This window comes from Coregonus lavaretus (genome assembly GCF_964263955.1).
Source record: "Coregonus lavaretus genome assembly, chromosome: 3".
NCBI classification, from domain to species: Eukaryota; Metazoa; Chordata; class Actinopteri; order Salmoniformes; family Salmonidae; genus Coregonus; species Coregonus lavaretus.
This window is the reverse complement of record NC_139990.1, coordinates 94,427-119,418: the sequence shown is the minus strand read 5'-3', so window position 1 is coordinate 119,418 and position 24,992 is coordinate 94,427. Positions and strand designations below refer to the sequence as shown.

Genomic DNA, 24,992 nt, shown 5'->3' with positions numbered 1-24,992 from the left:
GAGTAATTAGGGTTAAGTGCCTTGTTCAAGGGTTCATCTAAATATTTTTCACCAAGCAGGTTCGGGATTCGAACCAGTGACCTTTCGGTTACTGGAAAAACGCTCTTAACAGCTAGGCCTCCTGCCGCCCCGTAACATATTGTACAAATTGCAATTCGTAAACATATCATACGAAATGGATGATGGACATTCACAAATTAATACATACCATACGAAATGTAACATACTGTATCATACTAAATGGACCATCTCGGATTTACGTACAGAATAATACTAAATGCTCTGAAAACAGGTTGGGGGCAGATAAAAAAAAACGTCTCCTTTTTTACAATATCCATCCTGTGCCCACACTTCTAATTCTGAAAAGTAAAAGCATACCTGTGAGAGGGGTCGCCCTGGTAGTAGTTGTAGGTTTTTATAGAGAACCCAAGACTAATCTGTGAGTTAATTTGACCATTGGAAAAAGAGATACTGGGTAAATACTGCACTGCGGGTTGGATTGAATTGAGCCCCTAATCTTCATTTTCGAGGTGATGATTGCACTTTTCTTCCCAACAGAATAACGCCATAAATGTGAATCCACATTTCAATGATTTGTTTTGCACCCTACGGGGGGATTAGAGTTTACACTGCAAGTGGCAATAGATGTCAAGAACTCGGCGCCTCACCACTGGGAGCCAACTGTTCAGAGACATATTTGCTCGTGATGCACATCATTTTATTATCAGAGCATGCCAGTAGATACTTCTGGTAAGTATGCTTTAGTGAGAAAGTGTTGGGATAAGGTACAACTACTCCCACCCACAACTTCTCAACTGAATGCATTTTTGAACATTTGAAGGGGTTCGGGAAATGCTGAAATTGGGGTTGAGAGTTACCCTTTAAGCAAGCTAAGCGAGTTCTACTAGACTGCATGACCATTGGTTGTTGCCTTGGCTAGCATTCACCAAGATAGCTGTTGACTTAACTAACATTCAGCAAGCCAGCTAGCTAATGTCAACCCGACTTTTGACAATCATGACAAATGTCGACCTGATATTCCTTATACTTGATTGGTGTCGTTTTAATACATTTAAAAGTGAAGAACAATACTTACAAATTGAACCTCTCGTAGGCAGTCGCCATCTTCACTTCTTGTAGCGAGCTGATCTTCTTCTTCTTCTATGATATAATGGCGGTCCGCAAACAAACGTTTCCCGTGCATGCCGCCACCTACTGTGCTGGAGTGTGTGGTCGATCATATGGTTTACAACGTTAGCTCCACATTTTCTAAATCCTCTTACCTAACTCAGTACTTCTGAGAAAATAAAAAAAAAGAACCCTACTAACTTCTAAAATACCCTTTGGAGGGCATATTAATGCCGGCCCTTGGGCTCAGAGTCCCATCTCTTCTGCCACACATCTATCAAAATAGCTGATCTTACATTTGGCCTCACCTCTATCCAGTGGAACATGAATATCAATTATATCTAGTTTTAAAGCCCTTTTGGCTATCTGGTCTACAATTTCATTCCCTTCCACACCCGAATGGGCTGGGATTAGGCCTGTGGCGTTCATTACATTTTGTCAGCCCGTGATTGTCAAGCAAATAACTGCCAGTCTCACGGTAATTGACTGTTAATTAACATAAACACATTTAGCATCTCCTGGCTTCCACGCATAGCCTACAGGCCACTAAAGCAGACCTTTGCAACATCTACATTTTAAAAAGTCTAATAAATATATGTAATATAGTCTACACCATCACAATAAATCCATTATTTATTTTAGACAGGTCTAAAGAAACATGATATGAAAAAAAAAAAAGTATATTTCAGAAGAACAGAATAGCATACTCTGAGTTGTTCTTATGTTAGGCCCTGATCTGGCTATGCCAAATGGCTGTGGGCTACACTAGTTCATTTAGCAGACAAGATTTGCTTAGAATTCCATGGCATTATTTTATTGTATGAAGAATACAATTGAACATAGCTGAATAAAATAGAAAGGATATTTTCTCCAAACGATTTGAGGGAGTGAGCACCTGCGGCTATTCTGTGTTGAGCAGTTAACAAAGAAACAGGTACTCCTATATGCTTAATTTAGAGTTATTTATGGAACTTTAGTTGTGATACAAATGCTGGGCTATATGTTTTGATTTTTAATACATTCTAAGGCTTCAAGATGCGACTCTAATGATGACTTGAAAAAAGTCACATGAAAGGCATGAGCTCTGCTTTGTTTTTTGCGCAGGCTGTACACACCTCATCAGTCTCTCATTCACAATTTAACAAGCACCTGATAATGCCTCGATTTTTCCCGGTGGCATCCCCTTTGTGTGGCCGTAATGCCCCCTAAAGAAATCCATGCTTTTCTTGGCCAGTGGCCATTGTGCCGGATTTAATCATTATAATTCCCTTCTCCTGGCTGCGTGCTCCGAAGCACCTCTCACTGACATGGCTCTCACAGTTAGCTCAATTCTTATTAGCCAATGCCCGTCACGTGATCAGGTCTTTCTCACAGGCTACAAGTGAAGACCGACACATCGGGGATGCAACTGCGCCCGTCCTAATTCTGAGGCGTATATTGACGATATTGGAAGAACTGTCCACATTTACTTTTCATCAGCCAACAAGATGAGTCGGCCTAACGAACAGCAAAAGCACTAGCCTATGTCAATCTGCTATCCCCCATAGTACAAAATGTTGACCTATTCTATTCTGTGTGAGAAATAAATATTCCAAACATAGTCTGGGACAATTGCGGGATGCGATAGATCCCAAATTAATACAACCACTAGCATCAAAAAACATTTGTTAAGCAATGAGCCTAACGCAACAGATCAGAACGTTTAGTTTAAACTGTTGATCAACTCTTAGGCTATTTCTTCACATTATAAGCGCAGCAATGCACACATGGCAGTAGGCTATAAGCACTAATGTTCCATTAGAGGAAAAACACCATTCTCAAAAGTGACTGCAAATGCCATTATGCATGTAATGCTTTTATTATAAATGTGCAGTTTTATGGTGAAAATTATCTTCCCCAAACTTGAAATTCACGTGCTGCATATGTATGCCAGTTAGGCTCTACACCTGTTTTAAAGTGGATTAATGTGCTTCATTTTAAGAAGTTATTTGCCCACTTTAGTTGTGATACAAACCTTATCAAAACATACAGTGCATTCGGAAAGTATTCAGACCCCTTGACTTTTTCCACATTTTTTTACTTTACAGCCTTATTCTAAAATAGATTAAATCGTTTTCGCTCTCATCAATCTACACACAATACCCCATAATGACAAACCAAAAACTGGTTTTTAGATTTTTTTGCACATTTATACAAATAATAATAATAATAATAATAATAATAATATCACATTTACATACGTATTCAGACCCTTTACTCAGTACTTTGATGAAGCACCTTTGGCAGTGATTACAGCCTCGAGTCTTCTTGGGTATGATGCTACAAGCTTGGCACACCTGTATTTGGGGAGTTTCTCCCATTCTTCTCTGCAGATCCTCTCAACCTCTGTAAATTGGATGGGGAGCGTTGCTGCACAGATATTTTCAGGTCCCTCCAGAGACGTTGGATCGGGTTCAAGTCCAGGCTCTGGCTGGGCCACTCAAGGACATTCAGAGACTTGTCCCGAAGCCACTCCTGCGATGTCTTGGCTGTGTGCTTAGGGTCGTTGACCTGTTGGAAGGTGAACCTTTGCCCCAGTCTGAGGTCCTGAGTGCTCTGGAGCAGGTTTTCATCAAGGATCTCTCTGTACTTTGCTCCGTTCATATTTCCCTCCATCCTGACTACCCTGCCATAACGGCCTGATTGGTGGAGTGCTGCAGAGATGGTTGTCCTTCTGGAAGGTTCTCCCATCTCCACAGAGGAACTCTGGAGCTCTGTCAGAGTGACCATCAGGTTCTTGGTCACCTCCCTGACCAAGGCCCTTTGCTCTGACATGCACTGTCATCTGTGGGACCTTATATAGACAGGTGTATGCCTTTCCAAATCATGTCCAATCAATTGAATTTACCACAGGTGGACTCCAATCAAGTTGTAGAAACATCTCAAGGATGATCAATGGAAACAGGATGCACCTGAGAGCAATTTGGAGTCTCATGTAAATAAGGTATTTCTATTTTTTGCTAAAAAAAATCTAAAAACCTCTTTTCACTTTGTCATTATGAGGTATTGTGTGTAGATTGATGAGGAAATGTTTTTATTTAATCAATTTTAGAATAAGGCTGTAACGTAACCAAATGTGGAAAAAGTCAAGGGGTCTGAATACTTTCCGAAGGCACTGTATAGGCCTATGTGCTAGGCTACATGAGGTGTGCGACTATGATTTGAAGAAGTCGCCAAAAAAAGGCATGAGCTGTTTCTTCCCTTACTGCACACAAGCTGGGCTTCATTCACAAGGGATCATACATCATTCACAAGGGATCATACATCATTCACAAGGGATCATACATCATTCACAAGGGATAATACATCATTCACAAGTGATAATACATCATTCACAAGTGATAATACATCATTCACAAGTGATAATACATCATTCACAAGTGATAATACATCATTCACAAGTGATAATACATCATTCACAAGTGATAATACATCATTCACAAGTGATAATACATCATTCACAAGTGATAATACATCATTCACAAGTGATAATACATCATTCACAAGTGATAATACATCATTCACAAGTGGTAGAATAATATTGTCACCCATCAGACTATTCTTGATTTAATCATGTCTTTTCATATTCTAAATAATATATGTGTGAAATTTGTTTTTGATTTAGAATGGACCATTATCATGCACCTCGAAACAGGGGCAGGGGGAAAAAAAATACGTCATCTATGCACTTAAATAGCAAATGGAGGACGCTTTTCCAGTGGTTAATTTTCATGCCAGCCAGGTAGGCTATACTCCTGTTGTGAAGAGAAGCAATGTGCTTAATGTTAGGAAAGCTGAGAAATAAATATATTAGGCCTAGTCTATAGAAAGCTGATGGGATCCTCCTCTTTTTAATAGAGGCCATCACTCTGTTTTCTCTGCAATTGTATAGCCTATAGAAATGTTGTGCAACATGAGCTCATGGGCTCTCATGAAGCGTTTGATTAGATTATATAACATTTGCATTGATGTCAGAGTGATTAGAGGGACAGCAGAGAGCTGAGTACCAGGCAGTTAGCATGTTTGGTAGGCTACTAATGACCATCAGCAGCATCAGAGCTTGGAGAAGCCTAATTACCGTGACTAAAAACGGTCACGTGGAATTTGACTGCCGTCATGACTCGTGACCACCGGTGTGGCGGTAATACGGTCACCGTAACAGCCCTAGCTGGGACCCAGCAGAATCTCACTACTACACATCTCTTGATTCTCCATGATAACATAACATGCCTCCAATAGTAGGTCACTCCTATTATATTTGCCAGATGATAAACTATTAATTCAACACAGACTAGGAATCTGAGCATACTATAATTCTGACAGGTTGAGCGTCCTCCACCCACTGGAGGGCAACTACTATCGCCAACAGTTCAACTGGGTATACTGACAGTTAATCTGTTAGTCTTCTACATGTCTGCACATCAAATTCAGGAATGTAAATGCCTTCCCCTGTGCGCCCACTATCTGGGTCTTTGGATCCTTGGATCCATCTGTGAAAAGCGGTAAAAAAGCATAAAAACTTCTACCAATATAATTATCAACCAGTTTCCCAATATCACTGACTTCTGACCAATCTTTCCTTTTCTCTACCAAGGTTAGATCAACAACAGGGTCTGGGAGTAACCACGGAGGAACATCCCCTATCACCACAGAAGGGCCAACCTCCAACTCCCTCAAACCACTCTCATCAGCAAGCTTTCCAACTGTCCAACCAAAACCACTGCCTTGTCTACTAGTATATTCCCAACAGTCATCTAGAACAGTAGCAGTGGGATGCTCAACCTCACAGCCTTTCAACCTATCCCAATAAGCTAATGACAATTTTTTACGCCGTATATCCAAAGGCATCTCTCCTGCATCCACCAGTAAGGCACTTACAGATGTTGATTTAAACGCACCAATGAATATCCTTAAAGCTATATACTGGATTCAGTCCAGCCTCTGAAGCAAAGTCTTTACCTCTGTTCCATAACCTATACACCTGTAATCAATTGTCGTCCTGATCAGAGCTCTATAAATACCAGTGGAGGCTGGTGGGAGGAGCTATAGGAGGACGGGCTCATTGTAATGCCTGAAATGGATTCAATGGAACGGTGTCAAAGACATCAAACATATGGAAACTACATGTTTGACTCCGTTCCATTAACTCCATTCCAGCCTTTACCATTAATGCTTACAGTGCATTCGGAAAGTATTCAGACCACTTCCCTTTTTCCACATTTTGTTACGTTACAGCCTTATTCTAAAATTGATTAAATTAAATTTTTTCCTCATCAATCTACACACAATACCGGATAATGACAAAGCAAAAACAAGTTTTTATAAATTTTAGCACATTTATGAAACATTAAAAACAGAATGATCTTATTTACATAAGTATTCTGACCCTTTGCTATGAGACTCGAAATTGAGCTCAGGTGCATCCTGTTTCCATTGATCATCCTTGAGATGTTTTTACAACTTGATTGGAGTCCACCTGTGGTAAATTCAATTGATTGGACATGATTTGGAAAGGCACACACCTGTCTATATAAGGTCCCACAGTTGACAGTACATGTCAGAGCAAAAACCAAGCCATGAGGTCGAAGGAATTGTCCGTAGAGCTCCGAGACAGGATTGTGTCGAGGCACAGATCTGGGGAAGGGTACCAAAAAATGTTTGCAGCATTGAAGGTCCCCAAGAACACAGTCGCCTCCATCATTCTAAAATGGAAGAAGTTTGGAACCACCAAGACTCTTCCTAGAGCTGGCCGCACGGCCAAACTGAGCAATCGGGGGAGAAGGGCCTTGGTCAGGGAGATGACAAAGAACCCAATGGTCACTCTGACAGAGCTCCAGAGTTCCTCTGTGGAGATGGGAGAACCTTCCAGAAGGACAAACATCTCTGCAGCACTCCACCAATCAGGCCTTTATGGTAGAGTGGCCAGACGCAAGCCACTCCTCACTAAAAAGGCACATGACAGCCCGCTTGGAGTTTGCCAAAAGGCACCTAAAGGACTCAGACCATGAGAAACAAGATTCTCTAGTCTGATGAAACCAAGATTGAACTCTTTGGCCTGAATGCCAAGCGTCATGTCTGGAGGAAACCTGGCACCATCCCTACGGTGAAGCATGGTGGTGGCAGCGTCATGCTGTGGGGATGTTTTTCATCGGCAGGGACTGGGAGACTAGTCTGGATCGAGGGAAAGATGAAGGGAGCAAAGTACAGAGAGGTCCTTGATAAAATCCTGCTCCAGAGCGCTCAGGACCTCAGACTGGGGCGAAGGTTCACCTTCCAACAGCACAACGACCCTAAGCACACAGCCAAGACAACACAGGAGTGGCTTCGGGACAGGTCTCTGAATGTCAGAGCCCGGAATTGAACCCAATCGATCATCTCTGGAGAGACCTGAAAATAGCTGTGCAGCAACGCTCCCCATCCAACCTGACAGAGCTTGAGAGGATCTGCAGAGAAGGATGGGAGAAACTCCCCAAATACAGGTGTGCCAAGCTTGTAGCGTCATACCCAAGAAGACTCACGGCTGTAATCGCTATCAAAGGTGCTTCAACAAAGTACTGAGTAAAGGGTCTGAATACTTATGTAAATGTGATATTTCAGTTCTTTATTTTTTATAAATGTGCAAAAATGTCTAAAAACCTGTTTTTGCTTTGTCATTATGGGGTATTGTGTGTAGATTTAATCTACACACAATCAATTTTAGAATAAGGCTGTAACGTAACAAAATGTGGAAAAAGTCAAGGGGTCTGAGTACTTTCCGAATGCACTGTATATCGCTCATTGAACCATAGATCCAAAATATTTGTACTTAGAAACCCTCCCATAGGCTGTCCATACAGAAACAACTCTATATTATCAGCAACTTTCTTCTTCGAGAATAACATACAGCAAGACTTCACCACTGACAATTTAAAACCCCAGTCAATCGACCATCTTTCAGGTCTACCAGCATGGTTTTGACTGCTCCTCTAGAAGCACGGTTTCGACTGCTCCTACAGTTTTGCTTCGGTATTGCAGTTTAAATAAAAAAAATTGCCTGCACTGAAGACATCTATATCTGTCTGCTAATACAGGACTAGTAAAGGCCCAGTGCACTACTTTTGTGAAAATGTTTTAACTAAATGTATTAGTATTTGAGCGTTTACCAGCATTTGTAAATTCAGTCTGATAATTATCTGTACAAAACAGTTAATATGATAATACTTGCTTGATGTATGTGTTCCAGTGTGTTAACAGAAATGGTCTGTTCATTCCTTCTACATCTTAGTAGATGCTCTTATCCGGAGCGACTTACAGTAGTGAGTGCATACATTTTCGTACAGGTCCCCCGTGGGAATCGAACCCACAACCGTAGCGTTGCAAACGCCATGCTCTATCAACTGAGCCACATCATCGCATCACAAACAAGTTGGTGTCTCAATGTACTCAATTACTGTATTGTGCATTGTTTTTCTTCATGGTGATGGAAAGTCTACAGGTACCAAACCTAGATTTTACATTTTAGTCATTTAGCAGACGCTCTTATCCAGAGCGACGTACAGTTAGTGAGTGCATACATTATTTAGTTTGAGTATTATTTTTTTTTTTTTCATACCCCCCCTTGGGAATCGAACCCACAACCCTGGCGTTGCAAACACCATGCTCTACCAACTGAGCCACATCATCGCATCTCAAATAAGTTGGTGTCTCAATGTACTCAATTACTGTATTGTGCATTGTTTTTCTTCATGGAGATGGAAAGTCTACAGGTACCAAACCTAGATGACCAGCATATGTACAATACAGTAATATGTATTTACATTAAGTGGTTTGTAAGGATTGTACATTAATACTGCACAAAAAGTGGTTGTTTTCCATGTTATTTGATCAAGATTTGTATTTTATTTATTTTCTACTTCCTGTATATAGCCATGTTATTTTCTACTTCCTGTATATAGCCATGTTATTTTCTACTCATTCTTTTTATTTGTTATTCACTGTGTATTTATTCCTCGTGTCACTATTTATATTTTTCATTTGATTTTTTTATCTTATTTTTAACTCTGCATTGTTGGAAATGGACCCGTAAGTAAGCATGTCACTGTTAGTCTACACCTGTTGTCTACGAAGCATGTGACAAATAAAATTGGATTTGATTTGTATTTTTTCCAACAGCAAGGCTCAGTGCAACCTGGCAGTGTTGCCAATGCTTATAAAAGTTGTTCTTTAGAATGTCGAAATAAACATGTCTCCAACCCACATAGCACAAAATCACAAACTGAAAATAGGGCGGCAGGTAGCTTAGTGGTTAAGAGCGTTGTGCCAGTAACCGAAAGGTCACTGGTTCTAATCCCCAAAGCTTGGAGTGAATTTCATTGCCCCCTGGCACGATCCCTGTTCTCAGGTGGAAAGTTCTATGCGACACAGGCCGGGGAGTGTTACCACTACACCAAGGCTCTGCACAGGAAATGGTAATATTAATGGTTGATGGCAGTGGGGTAACCAAATCATAGATTGCAGTCTTGCTTTCAAGGTAAGGACACAAACATTTTGTAATTTGGGTGAACTATCTCATTAAAATAGGGCTGGAAGAAAATCCTGCTTGCTCTCCAGGAGGGTTGGCCACCCCTGAACTATTTTCCCCAAGTGCTGGGTGTTTGAAAATGTTCTTGTTATAACAATTAATTTCTCAAAATCACCCAAAAATCTAATGAATATCAATATTCAGGTGGTTGATGCCTACTAGTTGAAAATCCCTGCTTTCATCTTACTCTGCATAGACACAATATGATGCTTATGAGTTGTGAGACACCCTACCATCTCTGCCTAGCATGTGCACAATACTAAAATGTCAACAATTACATTTGATTCCTGGAGCATTTAATATCCAATGCTTATTTGTATGACTTATTCAAAACTGTCCGTGAATGGCTGCAAAAATATATAGCCTTGGGCCTCCCGAGTGGCGCAGCGGTCTAAGGCACTGCATCGCAGTGTTGCGCCGTCACTACAGCCTGGGGTTTGATCCCCGTGACCGGGAGTCCCATAGGGCGGCGCACAATTGGCCCAGCGTCGTCCGGGTTTGGCCGGGGGGGGCTTTACTTGGCTCATCGCGCTCCAGTGACTCCTTCGGTCATCAGTTGAACAGTGTTTAATCCAACACATTGGTGCGGCTGGCTTCCGGGTTAAACAAGCGGGGGTTAAGCAAGCGGGGGTTAAGCAAGCGGGGGTTAAGCAAGCGGATGTTAAGCAGCGTGCCTTGGCGGGTCAAGTTTCGGAGGATGCATGACTCGATCTTCGCCTCTCTCTCTCTCTCGAGCCCGTTGGGGAGTTGCAGCGATGAGACAAGATCGCAATTGGATATCACGAAAAAGGGGGTACAATTACAACAGAAAATATATATTTTCAAAGACATAAGTAGGCATATCAGATTTCAAATATGTGATTACACTGGCAACATTGGGAAGAAGTAGAATAATACAATAAGTGTGGGGAATAATAGTGGTGTTCTTACATTTACGTCATTTAGCAGACGCTCTTATCCAGCGCGACTTACAGTTAGTGAGTGCATACATTAATTTTTTATTTTTTCATACTAGCCCCCCGTGGGAATCAAACCCACAACCCTGACGTTGCAAACGCCATGCTCTACCAACTGAGCTACATCCCTGCCGGCCATTCCCTCCCCTACCCTGGATGACGCAGGGCCAATTGTGCGCCGCCCCATGGGTCTCCCGGTCGCAGCCAGCTACGACAGAGCCTGGATTCGAACCAGGATCTCTAGTGGCACAGCTAGCACTACGATGCAGTGCCTTAGACCACTGCACCATTCTTGCTGACAAGCACAGTAATTACCCTAGATTTTAGCCCGTTGTTAAGAATGAGAATTGTTCCACTGATCAGACTAAATAAAGTAAATAGCTAATAAAATCTCCTGAAGAATATATAACATAAATTTGCCCCTACACTCTACCCTAATTATTTTCTATTTACAGTCTTCCCTCTAGATTCAAACTTTTGGGTTCACAATTTATTTGACAAAATGATTTTTATAGTTACAAATCAGGTCACCCTACCAGACTTCCCTGATAAAACATACTGTAGAGTAGGTCTCTCTGTCTGCTGCCTTTTCGTTTGTAACAGCCTAAATGCCAATCACCAAACGAGGGGACTAATGCAAGCAGACCCGTCGCCAGACCTCAGTCTTAAGGGGGGCATATGAAATGCATGGGAGGGCAGGGCACAATTATTATTAGCCTACAGTACGTATATTTAATAATAAATTCCCTCAAGTGGGGGGGGGGGGGGGGCACAAGCATTTTTGGGGGGCGGGCCCGGCCCCCTATGGCCCGCCCATAGCGACGGGTGTGAATGCAAGTATGGATTACATCGACTTCAGGACATGATGTCAAAAGTCTGCATTCTGCAATAGAGACAGGAGTAATAGTAACCCTTTTGTTGACAACATTGTACATAAAACAGCGCTACCGTGTTGCCCTTTTTACAGTTGTAGAACTCAGCAGAGAATGCTCTCTCTCTCCATTCAGCTCCACTCTAATCTTGAGGGGCGTTTGTTTAAAACACGCATCAAATCCCCTTGATCCTTTACATAACTAGACCAATAATATGCTTCAATGTGCCGCGGTCCACAGTGCTGTGGCAAGACAGGACAATGATAGAGGTGCCCCTCGTGATGTTAAAACGATTTGGCGCACAGTTGAAAAGTGAACAATGGACTAATTAGAAAAATAAAAGCAGTACTTTTCAATGTGGGCATTTTCAGCGGGTGTTGCATGTTCGTAAATTCATCAGTTGTTCTGTGCTCCGGCACACTCAGACGAGATTGCTCTGAAATCGGAGTAGATAGCCAGAGTGAATTTGCGAACGCAAGAGATATGCTAACTGGATAACAGTCGTTCAGGTTCTTGCTAGCTAACCAAATGACACCTGCATCTCTGTGTATAGCCACCGAAAAACGATATGAGGGGAAAAAGTCTGTCACTCACCCACTCCTCCAATGGCATGACATGACATACTCCTAGTAGCTAGCTAGCTAGTTATCTAGCTAACATTAGGCTCCGTGTTTTTAATAGATATGCTAGCCTATTAGCCACGTTATGACTGACATTCCCAGCCTTAGTTACATTCGTCCGTTTTTGTACAGAATATTGAGTCATTGAAACTGAAACAGTGCATCCCGAAGGGAGGCAGCAAACAATTTTACCCCCTTTTTTCTCCCAATTTCAATTACGATCTTGTCTCATTGCTGCAACTCCCCAACGGGCTCGAGAGAGGCGAAGGTCGAGTCATGCATCCTCCGAAACATGACCCACCAAACAGCGCGCCTTAACACCCGCCCGCTTAACCCGGAAGCCAGCTGCACCAATGTGAAGGAGGAAACACAGTTCAACTGATGACCGAAGTCAGCCTGCAGGCGCCCGGCCAGCCACAAGGAGTCGCTAGAGCCCCGCCCCGGCCAAACCCTCCTCTAACCCGGACGATGCTGGGCCAATTGTGCGCAGCCCTATGGGACTCCCGGTCAGAGGCGAACCTATAGGCCTTCAGTGTGTGACAGGTTCATGATTCTGACAGCAACCATAATACCAGCGCACTCTTGCACAACACAAAGAGCCAGTGGTGTAGTGAAGGGTATACGCAGGTATAAGCCGTGACACAGCCTGCGATGCAGTGCCTTATGTTTTGAACACACCGACTGCGTCGTTGCGCAAAATAGTATGCAGCATCATTTAGATATGTGTGCAACAAAAGTTCAACATTCACCCTCTGCTACCATTTCTGTCAACCCGTTTACGCATACAGTTTGACGCATACGTTCGATAAATCCAACGTATGCACCACACAGAACGCACTGCAACTGACTCTGCAACGCAATGCTGCAAGGCAAACGCAGCGTTCCATTGGACATGAATGTACTTCTGGTGTACCAAAACGCAATGACACAGTCGGCGTGTTCAAAGCGTTAGACCGCTGCGCCACTCGGGCAGTGTTGCCAACTTAGCGACTTTGTCGCTATATTTAGCGAGTATTCAGACCCCTCTAAATCGACTAGCGACATCTAGCAACTTTTTCTGGTGTTATTGGAGACTCTGACGTGAAAGCACATATCGTTCTTACTCTTCTCAACGAGCAGCGGGTGCTGCCGTGGGGCCCCACCCCCATCCCAAAGCACTCACAGGCGGCCAAGTCCTCGCGCAGCAGTCCCTCCCAGCTGCATTCAGAGCAGGAGATGTTCACCCCTCCGCGTCCAGACCGCAAATGAATCGCCCATGCGGGAAGCTGCCATTTATGGTTTAAAAAATTGACCCTGCAAAAAAGGCTGAGGCCACCATGGCATTAGTTATCGCTGAACACTGTTCCATGCTGGCATGAGATCACATTGGAGAAGCATGTAGAGCTGCTTTCTCAGACTCCACTGCTGCTACCCACTTCAAAATGCAGGGGACAAAGTGCACAGAAATGATTAATGGTGTTCTAGCACCATACTTTCTGAAAAAGTTGGTCGCAGATGTGGGTGACCAGCGTTTCAGCCTCCTCCTGTTTCTAAGTACCTGGGGGTTGTGATAAGGTACTTTAGTGACACCAAGCAGACAATTGTATCAACATTTTTGGGGCTTGTTGAGTTGGAAGGAGGAGATACCAAATCTATAGCCCGTGCTGTTGTGGCTTTCCTCGAGAAGTGTTGTCTTAAAAAAGAGAAACTCCTGGGGATATGGACTGACAATGACGCTGTTATGACGGGGATTAACCATGGGGTCCATAAAGTGCTGAAGGAGGAGTACGGCCTCAAAGATCTGTTTCTTCTTCGCTGTGTGTGCCACTCTCTGCAGCTTGCTGTAAGTCATGCTTCCAATGACACCATCCCCCGTAGTGTGGAGTACTTGGTACGAGAGACTTATAACTGGTTTTCAGTGTCTCCAAAGCGCAGGGAGGCCTACAAGGCCATATATGAGACCATCAACTGTGGGGAGAAACCTTTACAGATAACCAAGGTGTGTGCCACACGTTGGCTCTCCATTGAACCCGCGGTTTCACGCATTTTGGATCAGTGGGAGGAGCTTAGGCTGCATTTCGCAGTCACCAAGTCCAGTGAACACTGCTACATGGCTGAGGTTGTATACTCCATGTACAGTGATCCTCAAAACATATTGTATCTTACTTTTTTGAAGTCAATGTTGGGTGAGGTACAGTTGGCCATCAAGGCTTTTGAGGGAGAGCAAGTAGACCCTCTTAAGCTACTTGACAGCTTGGTTAGCCTGATCAAGTCTGTGAGCAGCAGGGTGCTGAATCCACTGGCAAATGTTGATGTACTCAAAGGGCCAATAGATGGATACATCAGTCCCAAACCGTACCTTGGTTACCTTTTTGAGTCAAAGGCAGCTGAGCTCCACCTTGCGCTTGAGGATGAAAACAATGTCCGAAAGCGGTGTGTAGCCTTCACCGTCTCCCTCACTAATGAGTTGAGGGTGAGACTGCCGGACAACATCGAAGCATTGCAGTACATGTCAGTTTTCAATGTGGAGGAAACTCTAAAGCACAATAAGAGCCCTGGAGAAATAGAAAAAATAGCCAAGCTCCTTGGCTACCCCCCTGCAGAGATAGACAAGATTGTCCAGCAGTGGCGTGCCATCCATCTTAGTAAATGGAATGAGACAAAAAACACACTGGGCTTCTGGAGTGAGATTTGGAAGTTCAGGGATGCAGCTGATATCAACCCGTTTCAAGAACTTGCCATGGCTGCTGTGTCTGTGTTGTCCTTGCCACACTCGAATGCTGAAGTCGAGAGAGTATTCAGCCAGATGAGTGTGGTAAAAAGGAAACTTAGAAATCAGATGTCCTTGTGATAGAATAATTATTAATGACTAATTATTACACCCTGAAACTGTGTGAAATGTGTTAGAATGTGTGAGTGTAGGACCAGTAAAGATTATGACATTGTGTTACTATTTAGCAATGTGAGTAAGAGTTAGGCCAGACAACAAAGGACAAGGAGAACTGTCTACAGACAACTGAGAAACCAAGATAAAGAGGCCTCCCAATTTAGAGAGGAGAGAAACCGTTAGGCTTGTTAAGGAGTATGAAATGTGGTGCAGGATATTGTGAGGACAGCGATAACTAAGGAATGCAGCCTATGATAAGAACATGTGTGTGTGACCTGATGGTCAGGAGGAGAACAGAGGAAAACATCAGCTAAACCCAGGTACAGTGGAAAAATACAGCCCTCCTACAGAGGGACAGTGAGCACTCGTAGGTCCTCTGTAGCTCAATGGTGGTCCTCGTAGGTCCTCTGTAGCTCTGGTGGTCCTCTGTAGCTCAATTGGTAGAGCATGGCGCTTGTAACGCCAGGGTAGTGGGTTCGATCCCCGGGACCACCCATACGTAAAAATGTATGCGCACATGACTGTAAGTCGCTTTGGATAAAAGCGTCTGCTAAATGGCTTATTATTATTGTATGACGTGTGTGTATAAAAGATGGACTCTGAAATTGTGATAACAGAATTCTCAATGAATAAAGATCTCTGACTATTGCAACTGGGAGCTCTGTCCGTTTCTTGATCCAAAAGCCTTACAACCTTTTGGGATAGTTAGTTAATAAATTATCTTAACACCTTGCAGACCCTTAACTCCATCCTGTACATTCGATATGGACTGAAGCTGTCTGGTGAGGCTTGCTATGAGCACCAGCTGCCTGATAATGTTTTGCAGCTTTTTGGCACATCAGCTGCTTCCTCATTTAAGTCAGCTCCCTCAGTTGCTGAACCTGCCATAGAGAGCCTTGACCAAACTGATGATGACCCACTCTTTCTGTGATCCAGCACAGCCTGTGTGTGTGTGGAGGGGGGTCTGAAAAAAAACAAACAATTAACCTGAATTAGGGCCAGACTAGTTACCATCATTTTCTCACATTGCCATTGACAGTTTTTTCTTTGGTCCATTTAGATTGTTCATGTAGATTGTATACAAAAAAATGTTTTAAATGTTATGGTTAAAAATATTCATGTTTCACTGTAACTTGTTGTAGGCTCCTAAGTGGACCATAAGGTTAAAAACCAAACCAAACCAAAATAAAAAATAAGTAACTCCGACAGAGTGTCTCTTTTGGGTCACTTTTGCCGGTCCCAAGCCCGGATAAAGGAGGAGGGTTGGAATTGTGGCATAAAAAAAAACAAGAATCGACAGAAGAAAGCTAATTTGTAGTTCTAAACATATTTAGGGTGTTTTTTACTCACTTTTTGTCTCTCCCACGACGTTATTCCTCTCTCCTACAGCGTTATTCCTCTCTCCTACAGCGTCCATCACAATTACATGCACATGGCCATTTATGCAAATTAGGTGATGACTTCTAGCGACTTTTAGGACAGCCAATAGCTACTCTCCTTACTGAGGAGTTGGCAACACTAGCACTCGGGAGGACCCTGCAGATGATACTCCGCTGAAACTTGGATATGTGTAGGCTACTTTGTGCATGATTTCTATATTGTACTTCGTATTTGATCAGTCGTATACCTCCACAACACTACTTTGATACGCATCAGTAGAAGTGAGTACACAATGCCCACTGAAAAAAAAAAGTGGGTATACGGTTCATACCTGTGTATACCCTCCACTACAGCACTGGCCCTTTGTGTTTTACAAAAAGTGCAAGAGTATTACGGTTGCTGTCCTTTCAGAATCACGAACCTGTCACACACTGAATGCCTATAGGTTTGCCACTGCGCAAACATGTCTATAATTTATGTGCTGACTGAAAATAAGCTGATAATTATGATTTTTTTTTTTTTACTCTGCTGGTCTCCGGAAGAAATTACGATTGCTCACTGTCCGAGACCGCGTCATGACCGAGTACAAATGTATCCAACACCAAGACACTCAATATGTGGTCTCGAGACCGAGTGCTACAACACTGACTGATACGTACTGTATATTGCAGCAAAATGGGTTCCTGTTTTAGTCATGTCTTTGGTCACATTGGCATGGGTCGAACAAAAACACCCTAAAGATTGGTTGACAATAGAGCCTCCCACAATGCAGGGGATAGCTGCAGGATGAAGATGGTGAAGAGCAACTGCAGTCAAAACTTCAGGACCTTTGATCACATGATTTTTGTAAAGTTCATGTAGTCGACATGAAAGCGCAAATTAAGATAATTTTTATCCCCATAATGCAACACACTTTGAAAGGCGGGGATGGAAGGCTGTGATTGATAGTTTGGGGAAAATACGCCACCTATTGCCCATAATAAGTATTTTGTCGGAGGTTTAGAAATCTCAGAAATTGTCTATATTTTCCAGTTTATCTGTCTGTCACCTTGTAAATATTTACCTGAAGACAAACCTGGAAATATAGACAGCACAATACTGTATATAAACATCATTATGGGATATGTATGAATGAAAATATAAAAACAGGCATTATATACGCTAGCCTTAAAGCTGTAAGGACCCAGACGTATAAAAAGAACGCACCCTCATTCCTGAGGCCTCTCTCCAGTCAAGACGCTTGCGTGAGTGGTTGTTTAAGATGAAGAGAGGCATTACATGTATTTTTGTAAGTAGAAGTACAACCCAGATTGGTTGGCAATGCGTGTTGTAAAGACAGCGAGTGTGGTTGAGAGGTTGCCCAAGTCAGAAGAAGTTTGCAAGGTAAATTTAAAAACGAGTTAGCTAACTAGCAGCAACACCATGTGCGCATGCACAGGACACGTGCCGACTTGGCAATGTATTTTTTGTAACTTGCGTAAATCATACCAGGGCAACGCAGTGTATAGATGCGTATTACTACATTTATGGTTCTGATACACATTCAACTGAATTTGGATTACATTAATATAATCTCCCCCCACCCCCCATTCTCTTCCAGGCTGATGAATCTGCCAGCCTTGAAATGCATATAACAAGCTGTCTAGCATGGGGAATGAAGTGTAGTCAAGGTGAGATTGTTTAGTTAACACTGAAATAATGAAATGTGCCTGGAGAATGGAGACGGGAGTGTTTATGATGATTTACTAGACTAGAGTCTCTGATTTTACAGTGATGTTATTTCACAGTGCACTGACACACTGCCCTCAATGATTGCTTAACTACCTATTCCTTGAGTTTATAGAAAATGACACCAATGCAATGCTCTCTTTCAGGAGACAGGAGGGAAGTTCCAAGCAGTGGTCTCATTTGGTGAGTTATTGTGGCATTTGGAGGGAGGCAAACAATGCAGTCTTGGGAAGTTGGCTCCATTAGGTCAGAGGTGCCCAACCAGGGGTACTTGAGGACTCGTGAGACCATAGACTTACTGGTAAAATGCACATGAGGGGGTACTCTGGGTAGAGCAACATTTCAGTTGGTACAGTAATTGAGAAAGGTTGGGAACCACTGTATTAGGTGGTCATCAGTATGACTAACAATCAACCGTTATATTGGTTAAATATGATGATTCTCTGAGAATGGTTTCGCAAACTATGCTGAAATTTGTGATGTCACGTTTCTCTTGGCTATCTGATTTAACCGCTGTTCACACTACACACATTCAAAGTTATATTGTTAAAATCTGTTATACAGAACGTAATGTTAACTCTTTGTCCATCTCAAACACAGCATGCTCCAAAAGAGGCTTGTCTCAAGTGTCCTGTCCTGTGGGAAGATATGGCTGGATCCCGATGAGATTGCAAACTCCAGTAAGTGTTCAGCTAATCGATGGGAGAAGAGCCATACAACGCAACATCAGTATATGCATTAATGATGATTTCCTAGACTAGAGTCTCTGAATACAACATGAAGTTAACTTCACAGTGCACTGAAAATGCATACCGGCTAACCTACCATGCATGAATTCAAAGTTCCTATTGATTCTAATGCTTTTTTATTACTTTGCAGACTGAGAATGATGGCTATGTTGCAAGGCTCCAACCATTGATGTGAAATGATACTTGGTAAGCATTAAAGTAATCTTTAGCTATTCATGACTGTATGCTTCAGAGTACCAGTGGCTGTGATGCAATAATGGCCTTAGTATCTGCAGTGTCTATGATGATTGCGATATCGGTTCCTGAATTAAACTGATGCTTTCTCGCAGCGCACTGAGACACTGACATGAGAAATTTCAAGAGTATGTGAATTGAGTAGTCTTAATTATATTCCTGTTCTCATATTGTGAAAATCACATTCAAGATGTCAATTGGTCTGTCTTTCAGGATAATAGACAAGATGGCGTCCAAATGGTGTGCATATAAAACTGCATCCATTGATGGTGAGTTCTGACATCTCTGGAGGGAAGAGTTCCCCGGCAGTTGCTTTATGGTTGCCAGCTGGTTACTTGTGTTGAGTAATTCAGTTTGTCAAACATAGCATTTTGTCAGGGCAGTATTGGATGACATTTCCATGACTAGTTAACTATTAGCCTAGCACAGTTGCATTCTAGGTGGCTATCAGTATGGCTAACAATCAACGGTTATTGGTTAAATATGATGATTCTCTGAGAATGGTTTCGCAAACTATGCTGACATTTGTGATGTCATGTTTCTCTTGGCTATCTGATTTAACCGCTGTTCACACATTGAAGATTGTTACGTTGTTATACATAATGTTGTGTGTTAACGCTTTTCTTCTCTAACACAGCATGCTCCGTCTCCCAAAGAGGCTTGCCTCCTGCGCTGCTGGAACGCTATGGCTGGATTCCAATAAGATGGGCACCGCCAACACCCGTAAGTGTTTCATCTAGTCAATGGGAGAAGAGCAATACAAAGCCGTCATGGACGTCCGCTCCATCAGTGTATGCATTAATGATGATTTCCTAGACTAGAGTCTCTGAATACAACATGAAGTTAACTTCACAGTGCACTGAAAATGCATACTGGCTAACCTACCATGCGTGAATTCAAAGTTCCTATTGATTCTAATGATTTTAATTACTTTCTAGACACAGTGGGATGGAAGATGGACACATTCTGTTGCAACTCTCCAACCCCCTTGATACTTGGTGAGCATTAAAGTAATCGCTGTTGCATTTTAGTGACTCCATGCTTCAGTGGCTGTGAAGCAAGAATTCCCTAAACCGTAGCTAAATGTATTTATCAAAGTACATAATTTTGCTTGTCAGTGATGTTTACCACATTAATGTATTTGAGTTTAACGACCATGAGAATACTTTACATGCACTACCATCTGAGACATAAAGCAACCTCATTGAATCATCTGAAGGCCAGGTTGTGGCAATTGTTGTCTTGACGTGTTTCTTACCTTCCCAGGTCCTGGTGCTTGATGGAAATCTACTTAGCCATCATGCTGCTATTGTGGCAAAGCAAGTTCTGCTGGGTGAGTGAAGTCAGATTTATTTTAATCAATTAATACCCATCGTGACTGATCATTATCCAGTCTAAGGAGTACATATCACTTGATGTGTGTAGTTAGTAGGGCTGTCAAACGATTTAAAATGGTTAATCACATGATTTTCTTTAACGTTTCCATTTTTTTAAAAGCAGCGCCTTGAGTTACAGGCATACTATGCATTGATTGTAAGGGACAGAAATACAATCTGTATCAGAAACAGAATGCGACCCATGTTTTAAGTAGGCCTACTCTTTATCAATGTTCACACATACTCAAGTACTGTTAAAGCTTCAGGCATTCTAAAGGAGTGTTCTCCCAATCCTCTAATTGGAGGGTAGACTACAGGAAAAAAGAACTGGCTCTATGGATTTGAGCTTTTAAACATGTCCAACAATGTTATGAATTCCACAACAGACCAGCCAGGGCAAAATATCAGATCACAATATTTTTCACCTTTTATGGTATTTTAGGTTTTTGAATAATAGTTCTAAATATGCTTTTGGTGCATGAACCTAGGGTGGCAGCATACATTGTTTTTAATGGGGCTTCGTCTATTCTGATTTGATTTATACTCTTCAATGAAACTTCAACTAAAATGTGGAATATAGTGGTCACTTTAAATGCAGTGTTAGACATGATAATTAATGAACAAGCCAGGGAGGGGTTAATGTGACAGGGTAGGAACCAAAGCGTTGGTCAGTTTCCCAGTGGACCTGAATTAATGTTACATTAAATGTTTTCTCTTACTGTGGCTTTGTAGTGAACGTATTCATGCGTCGCCTATTCCTCACTGATTTTAGATAATGTTGCACAAACATGCTAATCTAGGCCAGCACTGGTACCAGGCTGGATTAGCTAGCTGCGTTTGCTCTGAATAAACCAGCTAACCAGGGATTAGCTTTAGCGGCTAACAGTATTTATTTTAACCACAGCTTGCTAAGAATAGACAAACTAGCAGTTTGCAGACATTTACAAACCAATAGTGTAATTATAGAAAGCTTGTCGATTTTTTTATATTTAGAATCAAAGTGGAAAGCAGCGTTGTCACCAACATCTGCAGCATCGACCATGCAGACTGTCGGCGCGGGTCCGTGCGTCAATACCGGTATTTAGTAAAATACGGTGTACTGCCTAGGCTTATCAATGTTCTTCAACATGAACTAGTCACAAGCTGCTACTACTAGAATTGTGATCACTTGCTTAAATTGGCGTTAGTTCGAGGTATTGTAAACATGATTTTGGTTAGCTCGCTAACGTTAGCGTAACTGCCTAGCTAGTTCTGTACAAAAGGTTTTGCTGTAATTAAACTCCTGGGAATGTGTGTTATGGCTGAACCTTCAAGTTTTCCTTCAATCGTTGCTCAAAGCTGCGTGCGTAGTGGATGTTTCGGCACCACAATAGTGTCACATAGCAGCAGCTGCCACAGATTGCACACTGTGGCACTTAATAAGGTCTGTCTGGGAAAAGTGTTGCTTAAAGGGTCCGTGCAGTGAAGAAATGGCGACGCGATTTAAGTGGCAAATGTACAGCATTCAAAATGTAACGCGTGAACTTTGACAGCCTTAGTAATTAGTCCTTGGGGTGGTCCTAGCTATATAAAATGTCTAGCTTGCTACTACGACTGTCAGTGATGCTGATTTTTAACCTACATTGCTTGAGTAACTACTATGATAACTCACATTACCATCTGAGACAGTGGATATTATACAAGGGCCTGTGTACTTGTCCCTATTTCAGTAAGTCATGACTTCTCTGCTTTCAGGCCACAAGGTGGTAGATGTGAGGATATCAACATCTCTGGAGACATCTACTCTAACAAATGTGAGTAACACTTTCTATGTATTGTCAGGTTGACGTTTTTGGTGTAATTGTATTGTTAAGCAATAATGCCATTTAGTATCTGCAGTGTCTATGATGATTGCGATATCGGTTCCTGAATTAAACTGATGCTTTCTCGCAGCGCACTGAGACACTGACATGAGAAATTTCAAGAGTATGTGAATTGAGTAGTCTTAATTATATTCCTGTGCTCATATTGTGAAAATCACATTCAATATGTCAATTGGTCTGTCTTTCAGGATAATAGACAAGATGGCGTCCAAATGGTGTGCATATAAATCTGCATCCATTGATGGTGAGTTCTGACATCTCTGGAGGGAAGAGTTCCCAGCCAGTTGCTTTATGGTTGCCAGCTGGTTACTTGTGTTGAGAAATTCAGTTTGTCGAACATAGCATTTTGTCAGGGCAGTATTGGATGACATTTCCATGACTAGTTAACTATTAGCCTAGCACAGTTGCATTCTAGGTGGTTATCAGAATGGCTAACGATCAATGGTTATTGGTTAAATATGATGACTCTCTGAGAATGGTTTCGCAAACTATGCTGACATTTGTGATGTCATGTTTCTCTTGGCTATCTGATTTAACTGCTGTTCACACGTTGAAGATTGTTACGTTGTTATACATAATGTTGTGTGTTAACGCTTTTCTTCTCTAACACAGCATGCTCCGTCTCCCAAAGAGGCTTGCCTCCCGCGCTGTTGGAACGCCATGGCTGGATTCCAATAAGATGGGCACCGCCAACACCCGTAAGTGTTCATCTAGTCAATGGGAGAAGAGCAATACAAAGCCATCATGGACGTCCGCTCCATCGGTGTATGCATTAATGATGATTTCCTAGACTAGAGTCTCTGAATACAACATGAAGTTAACTTCACAGTGCACTGAAAATGCATACCGGCTAACCTAACATGCATGAATTCAAAGTTCCTATTGATTCTAATGATTTTAATTACTTTCTAGACACAGTGGGATGGAAGATGGACACATTCTGTTGCAACTCTCCAACCCCCTTGATACTTGGTGAGCATTAAAGTAATCGCCGTTGAATTTTAGTGACTCCATGCTTCAGTGGCTGTGAAGCAAGAATTCCCTAAACCGTAGCTAAATGTATTTTATCAAAGTACATCATTTTGCTTGTCAGTGATGTTTACCACATTAATGTATTTGAGTTTAACGACCATGAGAATACTTTACATGCACTACCATCTGAGACATAAAGCAACCTCATTGAATCATCTGAAGCCCAGGTTGTGGCAATTGTTATCTTGATGTGTTTCTTACCTTCCCAGGTCCTGGTGCTTGATGGAAATCTACTTGGCCATCTTGCTGCTATTGTGGCAAAGCAAGTTCTGCTGGGTGAGTGAAGTCAGATTTTATTTTAATCAATTAATATCCATCTTGTGACTGATCATTATCCAGTCCAAGGAGTACATATCACTTGATGTGTGTAGTTAGTAGGGCTGTCAAACGATTTAAAATGATTTTCTTTAACGTTTCCATTTTTTTTTTAAAGCAGCGCCTTGAGTTACAGGCATACTATGCATTGATTGTAAGGGACAGAAATACAATCTGTATCAGAAACAGAATGTGACCCATGTTTTAAGTAGGCCTACTCTTTATCAATGTTCACACATACTCAAGTACTGTTAAAGCTTCAGGCATTCTAAAGGAGTGTTCTCCCAATGTTCTAATTGGAGGGTAGACTACAGGAAAAAAGAACTGGCTCTATGGATTTGAGCTTTTAAACCTGTCCAACAATGTTATGAATTCCACAACAGACCAGCCAGGCCAAAATATCAGATCACAATATTTTTCACCTTTTATGGTATTTTAGGTTTTTGAATAATAGTTCTAAATATGCTTTTGGTGCATGAACCTAGGGTGGCGGCATACATTGTTTTTAATGGGGCTTCGTCTATTCTGATTTGATTTATACCCTTCAATGAAACTTCAACCAAAATGTGGAATATAGTGGGCACTTTAAATGCAGTGTTAGACATGATAATTAATGAATAAGCCAGGGTAGGAACCAAAGTGTTGGTCAGTTTCCCAGTGGACCTGAATTAATGTTACATTAAATGTTTTCTCTTACTGTAGCTTTGTAGTGAACGTATTCATGCGTCGCCTATTCCTCTCAGATTTTAGATAATGTTGCACAAACAACATGCTAATCTAGTCCAGCACTGGTACCAGGCTGGATTAGCTAGCTGCGTTTGCTCTGAATAAACCAGCTAACCAGGGATTAGCTTTAGCGGCTAACAGTATTTATTTTAACCACCGCTTGCTAAGAATAGACAAACTAGCAGTTTGCAGACATTTACAAACTAATAGTGTAATTATAGAAAGCTTATCGATTTTATATTTAGAAGCAAAGTGGAAACCAGCGTTGTCACCAACATCTGCAGCATTGACCATGCAGACTGTCGGCGCAGGTCCGTGCGTCAATACCGGTATTTAGTAAATACGGTGTACTGCCTAGGCTTCTTATCATGTTCTTCAACATGAACTAGTCACAAGCTGCTACTACTAGAATTGTGATCATTTGCTTAAATTGGCGTTAGTTCGAGGCATTGTAAACATGATTTTGGTTAGCTCGCTAACGTTAGCGTAACTGCCTAGCTAGTTCTGTACAAAAGGTTTTTGCCGTCATCTAAAACTCCTGGGAATGTG

General features: G+C 42.0%; 1 protein-coding gene across 1 annotated transcript in view; it reads right to left on the bottom strand.

The window, feature by feature from the left end:
* LOC311109104 (phosphatidylinositol-3-phosphatase SAC1-A-like) overlaps nt 1-1,156 on the bottom strand; it is a 30,854-nt gene extending 29,698 nt beyond the window's left edge. Inside the window, exon 1 of the mRNA XM_084151911.1 lies at nt 1,097-1,156. Within this exon, the coding sequence (XP_084008037.1) occupies nt 1,097-1,125 (29 nt within the window). The 5' untranslated portion in view covers nt 1,126-1,156. The remainder of the gene's footprint in view (nt 1-1,096) is intronic.
* Nucleotides 1,157-24,992: the final 23,836 nt, after the last annotated feature.